The 11,534-nt window shown below is 35.2% G+C and overlaps 1 protein-coding gene across 1 annotated transcript; it reads left to right on the top strand.

Annotated features, from left to right (window-relative positions):
- Positions 1 to 7,898: 7,898 nt before the first annotated feature.
- On the top strand, positions 7,899 to 8,258 carry LOC104211197 (calcium-binding protein PBP1-like). Its single transcript, XM_009760209.2, has one exon. The coding sequence runs from the start codon at positions 7,899 to 7,901 to the stop codon at positions 8,256 to 8,258; it is 360 nt and encodes a 119-aa protein (XP_009758511.2).
- Positions 8,259 to 11,534: the final 3,276 nt, after the last annotated feature.

The raw sequence follows: 11,534 nt of genomic DNA, 5'->3' as shown, positions 1-11,534 counted from the left end.
ATCACCATATAACTTGTATTCGGAAGTTACTATACTAGTACGAACTGTTGGAGATAAAAAGTTCTCATTTAACGAAAAAGATCAACAAAAATTAATGAAATAAAAAATGGGAAAGAAACTAATATAATCTGCTCGTCAGATCAATTGATAAGTGAGCAGTTTTTCACTGTGTGAGCATGCTATTATCATCCTACAAAAAGGCAACATATTAATCACATCTAAGGACTACGTACATGGTACGCACTTGGATTGATTACTTAGGCTCTGGAGATAGATGGATATATAAACCAATAGAAAGGAAGTGATTAACACTGTTCCTCTCCATCTCAATCTTTGTTTTTTGTTTTTTTAAAAAAGAAAAAAAAGAAAGGAAAGTTAACGTAGAAATTGAAAGCTACTTCCTGGTCTGAAATTTATAAGCTTTGCTACTTTTATCTAGGTTGTTCCAAATTAAACACTATATCCATTTCTTAACTGGAAAACTTATTATGAAACTATCCTGATCAGTACAGGTAGTGCAGAATTCCAGCACTTTTCAGGTTATAACACAAATGAAAATGTTTATAACTTTTCAAAAGTCATTATCAAACAGATTATATCTGTTGAAGAATGGGGTATTTCCACAATGAAAGAAAGGCAGATAAGCCTTAATAAATCACCAATGAATTTCACTTATTGGGATTATATTCAAGCATTTGATAGAGTGCTTTATTATAACAATGAAAGCTTTTTATCTAAAAGCTGAGCTAAGTCATCAAGAGATTTGAATTTAAAATCCTGAATCTCAGGAGGTCTTTGAATATGGGTAAGAATGTTTTGATCAACTGTTTTACTTCCTGAAGTGGAGGCAATATCAGTTGGTCCTTTCTTAGTACCCATTTTTTTTATTAAAATAGTCAAATCATCAAGTTTTTTATCAAGAGAACCAATATGTTCTCCTAAAATTTTAACATATAAACCCAAATAATTGTTTTGAGAAATCAATTTATTAATTTCTGCAATACTAATAGCTGCCACATTATCATCAATAAATTTTTGAAAGGCAGTGAAAGTAATACCAGTATTATTAGGTAAAATAAAGGGAGCCTGAGGCGGATAAATTGCTTTAGTAATATTACCACTCCCGTCTTTATAAGATCTTTCTAATACCTTTATATAAAGAGGTAAATAAGTTGTTATAAACCAAGGAACAAAATACATAATTTGATTATGTAAGGCACAAGTTTCATAAAATTCTTGAGATATATTATTCAAATCCTCTTTACTATAAGTATCAAAAAAATTTCAAGTTCTTCAAAACGTTGTGACTTGACAAAATACATACTTTACTCATTCACCTTGCACTCAAATTCCTCTTACACACTTGTTAAACATGGAAATAGTATTACACACTAAAACTTTTAAAAGTGTGTCAATTACACACCTCTTTTGCCATGTATCAGACGCGTGTATTACACATAAAAGAGGCTCGTGAAAACTAAAAAATCATCTGAAATTAAGTTTTTTTATTTTGTTTTTTCTGTTTTTTAACTATTTCTTTCTTAAATTAAAGAAAAAAAGTATAAACTCATGTCTTCTTCCTCAACCCCAAACCCCAGCGCTCCCCCCCTCATGTTCGTCTTCTTCCCCAATACCCCCATTCTAGTTTTGTCTACCTCTCATGTTTTGCCTCTCCAACCCCCATGACTAAGAAGAAAAAGAAAAAGAAAAGGGGAGCTATTGGGTCTTTTAAAAATCACAATTATTGACCTTTTGAAAAAGCTTAAAATTTTGATTTTGGTATTCCATGACCTAGAAAATTAATTTGAATTCGTGATTATTATTGAGTAAAAATTTACTAAAAATATGCTGAAAATTTGGTGATTAATTTTGATAAAATTCAAAAAACACCATTAACAAATTTGAAGTTTTGGGTTTGAACTTGAATTTGAAATTTGTATAAGAATTTGTGATGAATATTGTTAAAGCTTGTTAAAAATCGGCAATGAATTGAATCGGTAGTTTGGGAAGAAGGTGCTTGTGGTGGAAGGGTTGGTGGTAGTATTGTGGCGGTGGAGAAGATGATGGGGTTGGGAAGATGAGGAGAGGGGGTTTCTTTTCTATTTTTTTTTTTTTGGAAGATGACGAGGGTGGGCTTTTTCAGTTTTTCTTTTTTTTTTCTCGATTTACGACACGTGTCAGATGCTGATTGGCGCGTGTAATAGAAATCTTTAAGCAGATGTGGTCAAACACCGAAGTGGTGTGTAATTGACACACTTTTAAAAGTTTTGGTGTATAATATTATTCCCGTATTTAACAGGTGTGTAAGAGGGATTTGGGTATAAAGTCAATGAGTAAAATATGTATTTTGCCTTGTGACTTTCATTTTTGTACCCATGCTTCTGTTTAATTAAGTATTAACAGAAAAAACAATTTTTTTCACTTGCCCAAAAATATAATGGGGACAATATTTAATTGGGATGGAAGAAGCTGAAAGTACAACCCTAAATAGAAGATTGGATTCCTTCTTTTCTAAGAGAAGATCTAGGTTTGTCCAGAAGATGCTACGTATGTTGGTGCCATTACTATCCAACAATTCTTTTCTTAACTGATCATATTACTTCCCCGTTTCTCTTCTTGTCTTTTTTTGTGTCATTTTATTTGGTTTTCTTCTGCTTTATATCATTCTATTCCAAACTGTTTATGAAACATGTGATCCATCTTGTTTATGGAAGAGTCTTCCATAATATGGGTAGGAGGAAATTTTTTCTCCATTTAACATTGAAAAGAGTTCTTCTTTTTCAAAATGACTAACAGAAAAATAAGGAAGATCCAACCTTACAAAAAGAGATAGCAAACCATTTTGCTGACCACTTTAAAAAAGTTCAACTGGTATGTACTCGTTAACTATATTTAAGTTAAAATTCTTGAAAAATTGAGTGGATAAATTCTTAGGTGCGGAATTTCAAAAAACTTTAATTCAAGGAGGATGTTGTTTGACCAAAAGATACTGAAACCTTTTTTATTAAATCAATTAGTGGAGATGAGGAGGTAAATCTTAGTCAAATATAATACACTCCAGATCTATAAACAAATAAGAAAATGATGCACAAGACAAAATGAGGGCGATCATTCTTATTGATATTTTTCGTTTCTCCTCTCACCAATCGATGGAGATAATTGTTTCTTCTTCTTTTTTGCTAAGAAGATTACAGAGGAGAGGAAAAAGAGAAAAAGCCCCCCCCCCTCTTCTAGGAAGGTTCCTTCCCTATATATAGTCATGGAGTCCTTGCTACATTCTTGGGTCAAGGCACCTTCATACCACGTCCGTTTTCGTCGACCCCTGAGTATTGTTCTTCGACTTAGCGGACACTGTGAGTACGTGGTTTGGAACAAATCATGACGTCTTTTGCTATCCCGCCGCTTGGACAGGATCCCAGTCGGGTCGACCATAGCGGTCAGATTTTGACCAATACAGTTAGTCCCTCCGTCTGCCGGGGTCGTCTCTTGTTGGGCCTGGCAGACGGATCATGACTTTTGCATCTCTAAGAGAAATCTGACTACCTACCCTTTGGGTACGAGTTTTAGATTCAAGCAATGTAACGACGCTCTTGTGATGCCCTTGAACCATCGCGACCGTTTCAAAATCGAAACATCGTTTAACTTGAAACGTCGTCCGTGGTTGCTTCCATTATAACACACGTTCCCAAGGGGTTGAACCGTTTCATGCCCTATCAACTTCGATTGGTGACTTTTGGGTTTCGCGCTTGGAGAACTTATATCACTTATAAATAGAAGGAAAGCACCATTCGATTGACACACTTCCTTGCCTTTACTTGAAAGAACTTAGCGAATCTTATTTTCTCCTGATACTTCGAATTTTTTATTTTCTCCGATTAGCCATGAACTTTCGTCTTTTCTTTTTTCCTTCCATCCCTTTGGGCGGGTTTATCAAGTATGTTGTTCAGAGTACTTGTTAACCATTCTTCTAGCAGTCTTCTTACTACCGGTGGTGCCTCTCCTGTTGTAGATGTGGAGGCTTCCTTCTCACGCGAAGCAGTTACGCTTTCGTGTGGGGGAGGTGAAGCATCTCCCCTGGGTGTGGTGTTCGGTGTTCCATTTTTTGGAGAGTCGGGGATCTTCTGGGGGAGTGCCAGTTCTACTCGACCTCTGCGCTTCCTAGGTGAGTCCCAGTTCGCTTGACTTTGTTTGTATCAGAGAGTATAATGTCGGAGAGTACGAAACGTTGTTGTTTCGCTAGTGTTTGTTTCGTGCGCACATTGGGATTTCCTTATCTAATCTCTCCGCCTTCCGGTCTAGGGATGTCTTTGGTAGGTGGGATGATGAATTATACTTTGAACTTGGGGATGTCTCCCTCGTCAACTCGGTCCATAAGTCCCCGAGAAAACCCTATTGGGGCAACTCCTGGGTTGGAGGATAGAGAGTGCAGCTTAAGGGGCGTCATTTTCTAGAAGTTGGATTGTCAGGTGGGCGATATTTCGTAGTACTTTTGTAGTAGTTTCCCATTCTCCAGTTGAGATGTTTCTTTGCTCACTCGCTTGTGCGGCGCTTGTGTTTCTGTTTGAGCAAACAGCAGAAGATGCGCCAAGATGATGTCTTCCTTACCTCTATCGGACGAGCCGGTGAATGATGGTGGATTTATAGCATTGCTCGTTTTTTATGGCGTTTCAATGGTTAATGGGGTGGTGGTTTCTAAATCCGGTGGCCATATCCAGCTCTGCCTTTTTCGTTCCTTGGCCCTGCGCGGTTTTGGGCTTGCTTTGGCTGGTTCATGGGCTGCCCGGAGTGCGGGAGAGGATGTTGGTTGCAATTTCTGCCTGCATATAACATCATGATCTTGGTTGGCGTATGAGGTTTACTTACTACTCTTTTGGTGGGTGATCATGTTTATGGTTTTTTTTATCTGGAGGAGACTAGGAAATTTTCACTAAGAAATCCCCATAGACGGCGCCAAATTGTTCGACCAAAAAATACGAAAACCTTTTTTATTAAATCAATTAGTGGAGATGAGGTAAATCTTAGTCAGACATAATAGACTCCAGATCTATAAACAAATCAGAAAATGATTCACAAGATAAAATGGAGGCGATCAATCTTATTGATATTTTTCGTTTCTTCTCTCACCAATCGATGGAGATAATTGTTTCTTCTTCTTTTTTGCTAAGAAGTTTACATAGGAGAGGAAAAAGAGAAAAAGGCCCCTCTTTCTAGGAAGGTTCCCTCCCTATATATAGTCATGGAGTCCTTGCTACATTCTTGGGTCAGGCACCTTCATACCACGTTCGTTTTCGTCGTCCCTTGAGTATTGTTCTTCGACTTAGCAGGCACTGTGAGTACGAGGTTTGGAACAAATCATGGCATCTTTTGCTATTCCGCCGCTTGGGCGGGATCCCAGTCGGATCTACCACAACGGTCAGATTTTGACCAATACAGATGTAAATCAGCCATTATTTAAGAAGCTTACAGAAAATGTAAAAAAAGAAAAAATTGAAATAAAGAACAAATAACACTTGCAAGATAGGAACTTAATTTGTTGGATGCAGATATATTAGTAAATAAAAGTGTACTTTCCACTACTAAAACTCAGGTGATTTCCGTCCCAGACTTTCCGGCCGAAATGAGACAAAGGGCTGATTTCAAATCTTACTATCACCTATTACTTAAAAAAAAAAAAAAAGATTTTCACGTATTTTGTTAATGAAATGAAACCAGTATTAGAAAAATATGACGAACAAAATATATTTAGGCTTGAAAAACATGAATGGAACAAATTCTTACACCTTCTCGCGAGGCAATCACCCGGGATCCTTCATTTCGGATACGAAAGATAGAAACCTCCTAGTTTCCTATTATGCCATTCATACTGTTACTTGTAATTAGCATACCATCAACATATCAACAAATTAACACATAATAATCACATATCCACCCATAATTCTGTGGGTTGAAGAAATGTAAATTTAAATGAATTTATATCACAAGCTCTTCCAAAGTTTACTTATACTAAGTCTAACATTGGCCCATAAAACACTTATTCTTCCACAAACATCCCTACATTTTGATTATTTCAAGAGCCTTTTCCATAACTATTATGAAATCTCAAAATCATATAGTCAGTCTTAATGCACAAAATATATTATGCTTCTCCCAAAACATCAAATTCATTAAAGGTCATCAACCTTTAAGCAAAATCTAATAATTTTTTTCAGCTGTCTTATCTCCCATAAAACACTTATGGTGTGTTTGGTATGAAGGAACATATTTTCTGGAAAATATTTTCCAATTTTTTCATGTTTGGTTAGTTTAAATATTTTGAAAAATATTTTCCGCTGAACTCATTTTCCTTCAATTGGAGAAAAATATTTTTCCTATCAAAAGAAGGGAAAATATTTTCCAAAACTCTTTTCCATTCTTCCTCCCATTCCCCATCCCCACCAACCTCATCCCCACCAACCCACCCCTACACCTCCAGCCCACCCAACTCCACCCACCCCAACCCCAACCCACCTTCGCTCCACTTCACTCCACCCTAACCTCCACCCTAAATAGAAATATTATTAATAGTACTTTAGTATTTTTTTTCATTTCAACAAATGAGTATTTTCTTTTCACGATATAAAAATAGATTTTTTTTCATTTTTACAAAAAAAAAAAAAATCTTTTCATTATGTAGAAAAAGTATTTTCTTTCATTTCAACAAAGTGAGTACTTTATTTTCATGTTGTAGAAATAATACTTTTTTTTTCAACCAAAAAAAGAGTATTTTTTAAAGTTATGGAGCACCACTTTTGATGTTATTTTTGCATAAAAAAGTAAAGCAACACATTAGTTCATTTGAATTTGTGTGAATTTTTAGAAGAATGATTAAATTCTTGAAGAAAATAGAGTCATGAAAATGTTGGGTATATAGAGGGGGAGGGGAGGGGGGGAGAGCACAAGAAACATAGGGACTTACGGGAAGGGGTGAGGAGAGTACAATAAAAAAATGAAAATATTTTTCAGAAAAATATTTTCACTCACCAACCAAATAAGGATTTCTAGGAAAACATTTTCCTTCGTAACAAACACACCCTTATTCTTCCACAAATTTCTGCATTCCAAAATCAGATAAACACTTCTTGCTTTTCTAAGAATATTTTCTACACTATTTGTTTAATGCATAAATTTAAAAGGCTTGTCATATACCCTAAAGCTATTTGCATACAATTCATAGCAGTCTTGTAAAGGAGAGGAGCAAATATCACTTTTAGATAGCATTTCGCACAAGCCTTCGATTTTTTTTTCTTCATTCATGTTTTTCAAGGCTGAATCTGTTTGTTGTGTTCTTCTTCATATTTTTCCAACAATCAGATCCATAAGTAAGAGGGCGTGTTGGAGACAAACATAATAAATAAATAAAAGTGTTATTTAATTCTCTAATGACTTAAACTTTAATTAAATCAATCACCCATTTCAATATAATTATTGGTTCAGATTTAGGTTTGAAGTATCGAAGTGGACAGCAAAAGTTGCCCTAGATTTCGAACAGAAACATAATTAATCAATCAATGCCAGCCATATATTACACATAGTGTACCCTAAATACACATCGTTATCATTCAAAAGAAAGCATATTCAACAAATAGTGTGGGTTTCATCGTAAATGTCACGAAAATGAGCTCCTTTTTCACAAGTGTGCCTTTCAAATGATTCCTCTTTATCTCATGCAGCTTCCACGAAGGAGAATTTTACAAGCAAACAATTTTACAAGCTCCACATATTCCTCTCTCTCTTTCTTATATATATATACACACACATCAACCTGTACCCTTGACTTTTAAGTTACCTAAAACGCATTCACCCCACTATATTCCTTAGTAATTTCGATCTTTAATTTCCTTCCTTTTATTATGGCAAAAATGGTAGCTGCTGCTCATGAAGAAAACCCTTTCGGTTTCCAAGACTATTTTCCTTCAATGATGGAAAGACTTGGAGCTGAAGGTTTTATGAGGGAGCTTTGCAATGGATTTTGCTTGCTAATGGATGTGAGTATAGGGCTTATAACTTATGAGAGTTTGAAAAGAAACACTATATTGCTTGGTTTGCATGATCTTAGAGATGATGAGTTAATTTGCATGTTAACTGAAGGAGATTTGGATGGGGATGGAGCTCTTAATCAAATGGAGTTTTGTATCCTTATGTTTAGATTGAGTCCTGGTTTGATGGATGGATCCAAGCAATATATGGATGACTTGGGTCTTATTGATTTCCAACCCTAATTTATTTTACTACTATGTTTCTATGCCTTTATCTTTTGGATGTAATTGTATTAATATCATGAGATGCCAAATAAATAAAATACTCATGTGTATGATGTATATGTACCCCGGAAGGAGTGCTATATAATCATACTACATCAGGTGCTTCTAATTTTTTCTTAATTCTGTTGTTGTTCCTTTTTCTTACTTCTTTTTTCGTTATTTGCTTAACTTATGTGCACTTGTAACCAGGGGCGGATTTAGGGGCGGAAGGGGTTCACCCGAACCTCCTTCGCCTAAAAATTATACTGCATATATAAGGCAAAATCTGTTTTTTACCTCTATATATTAAGTTTTGAATCCCCTTAACACAATTCAAAAGTCTAGTTTAGTGGTCAAAGGGGTTCAAAATCTTCATAAGGTCATAGGTTCAATTCTCACTAGCTACAAAAAAAAAAATTCAACCCCTTCGTAGAGATCCTAGTATATTTTTTAATATGTTGTAGCAGGTAATTAATCTGCCTAATTTTCAAGGTCAGTAATATCATGAGATGCCAAATAAATAAAAGACTTCATGTATATCTATCTTGGAAGGATGAATAATTGTATACATTGCTAGTTTGCTACATATATCATAGACTTGTACCTCATGATGTTAGTTATGTTCTATTCTGCTAGCTGTTTTTTTTTTTTTATAAATAAAGTTACGCCATAGGTGGCGCATTGCATTCATTCATCCAAAAAATCAGTTACAACAGAGAGATAGCTGTTTGTTGTTACTTTTTCTTCTTTAATAATTCTTATTATTTTTTATTTGGGTGGAGGGGAGGGTAATTTGCATACAAATTTAGGAATGAACAAGATGGTGGTGCAGGGTCAGAGTGCTGCAAGAACAGTAGTATGTATCATCTAATAAACTAATCTATCACATCATGAAACTGTGAGATGGAGGAATACTTCCAGACGTTAATCTGTAAAACCTCAAAACTGTAGAGATGCCTTTTGCAAGGGTAATGTGAGCTAAAATATCTTCCAAAAGAACAAGAAAGGCGTTCAGTTGATGAATGGAGTATATCACTACAGAACAAGAAATATGCAGTACTAACAGACAATGCTTCTAGTGGAAGCTTCCTTTTCACTAGCTTGTTTCAGAAAGTACATCATAGGACAATTGAGGACGACGGAAATTCTGTCATAATAATTTCACGTAGTAGTATATTTGGATAAAGAAATTAATTGGTAAGAACCAAGTTATTATAAATTTGGATAATATTAGACGTTTATCATATATAGATAATCGTACTAGATTTCAAGGTAATTTGGCAATAAAAGTGTGTAAGCTCTTCTCATCATTTCATGCATGTGAGACTTGTTTAATGATTTATTCCAATATCTTGAACATCAGATTGATATCATAAAATTCTTTCAGAATATCAAGCTACAAGAGTTACAATTAATACAACGTGATCAACATATGAAGAAAGTGCAATGAGAAGGATAAAAAAGTAGTTTAATTTGGTTTCAACAAATTTTAATTTCATTCCCCTTTTCTTTTTTCATCCTAATTATATATCAATCAATTAATTTAAAAAGAAAACCACGTAGAAACATGGCAAGAACTCTAAACAATAACTTTGCTCCAAAAAATCTAAAAAAGTAGAACCATTTATCACTGTTCATGTTAAAATCCACCATTGTTGTGTGGATATGGAGGTCAGCTGAGATGTCGAAGATGAAGCTTAGATAGAGAACGTTCTGGAAATTGTATTAAGCTGTAAATTGAGAAAATGAATTACCAAACCGATTCTCAATACTGTACACGTGTGTATATATAGCTAATCAACTGTAACTTCTAATAATATCTAACCTCCTAACTAACTCTGTTAAGCTATACTAAGATAACTAACTCTAGGCTACATTAACTGACTGTCACTCAACTCCTCTCTTCATTCCTCAACTTCTCATATCACCTAGCTGTCAGCTTAGTATTTCAACAACCCCCTCCCCCCTCGCTCAAGCTACCCCTCCCTCAAGCTAGGTGGTGTGAAAATGTTCAGCAATGACTACCAAGTCCTTTTGTCAACACATTTGTTTCTTGTTCATCAGTTGGCACATACTTAGGATGTATCATACACATTTTCCTTATAAAATAGCAATCAATCTCTATATATTTTATTTTTTCATGAAACACATGATTGTTGGCTATCTGCATTGCAGCTTTATTATCTGTAAACAACTGTATTGGAATAAGAATCTTGATTTCCAACTCTTTCAGCAGTCCTGCAACCAGACAAGTCAAGCTACTGTCAAAGCCATACTTTTATGTTCTAATTCAGTTGAGCTCCTTGCTACTGTATTTTGCTTCTTTGACTTCCAATCTATCAGGGAACTACCAAGTTCACCAAATAACTAGTTATTGACTTTCTTAAGTTTAGACAACTTACCCAGTATGCATCACAGAATGCCTTAAAGATTACATACCTTTCTACACTCATTAACACATCAAGACCGGATTCATTTTTCACATATCTTACAACTCTATAAGTTGCTTCTAGATGTGGCTTCTTGGGTGACTGCATGAATTGGCTCAAGGTCTGCACATTGTATGCATATCCGGACTAGTTAATGTCAAATAAAGCAATTTTCCAATCAGCCTTGGTATTCCCTCACATCTGCTAGTCCTGTATCATCATTGATGTTGCAGTGTTTATCATACTCAATTATTATAAGCTTCATGTTCTGCTCCATTGGAGTAAGTGCAAGCTTAGATCCTGTCAAGTCCAGTTCTGCAATCAGTTCTAATGCATATTTCCTTTGGCATAACTTGATTACCTTCTGTGACCTACACACTTCAATCCCCAAGAAGTACTTCAGTATTCCCAAATCCTTCATTTTGAAAGTTTTCTATAAAGTGTCATTGGCTTCCTGAATCAGGCTAGCATTATCACCTGTGATGAGAAGATCATCCATATACACAAGTATTATGACTTATCTATTGTGTTTCTTCATAATGAACATGGAATAATCATGTTTACTTGTAGGAAACCAACCTTTAGAAGAGCACTAGTGAGCTTGAGATTCTATTTCCTGGATGCTTGTTTGAGTCCATACAAAGATTTGAGTAGTCTACACCCTTTGTTCCCCCTTGGCTACCAAATCCAGGTGGCATTTGCATATATACCTCTTCTTCAATATCACCTTAAAGAAAATCATTGTAAATATCCATTTGAAACAAGTCCCGTTGATTCATGGCTGGCAGTGCAATTACAGTCCTAATTGTCACCATTTTTACGCCAG

Source organism: Nicotiana sylvestris, chromosome 7 (assembly GCF_000393655.2).
Source record: "Nicotiana sylvestris chromosome 7, ASM39365v2, whole genome shotgun sequence".
Classification (NCBI taxonomy): domain Eukaryota; kingdom Viridiplantae; phylum Streptophyta; class Magnoliopsida; order Solanales; family Solanaceae; genus Nicotiana; species Nicotiana sylvestris.
The sequence above is the reverse complement of the archived record's forward strand: the minus strand, read 5'-3'. Positions and strand labels throughout refer to the sequence as shown.

Bases quoted from the DNA above. Each gene is read 5' to 3' on its own strand.
- LOC104211197 (XM_009760209.2), top strand. From the start codon at position 7,899: ATGGTAGCTGCTGCTCATGAAGAAAACCCTTTCGGTTTCCAAGACTAT.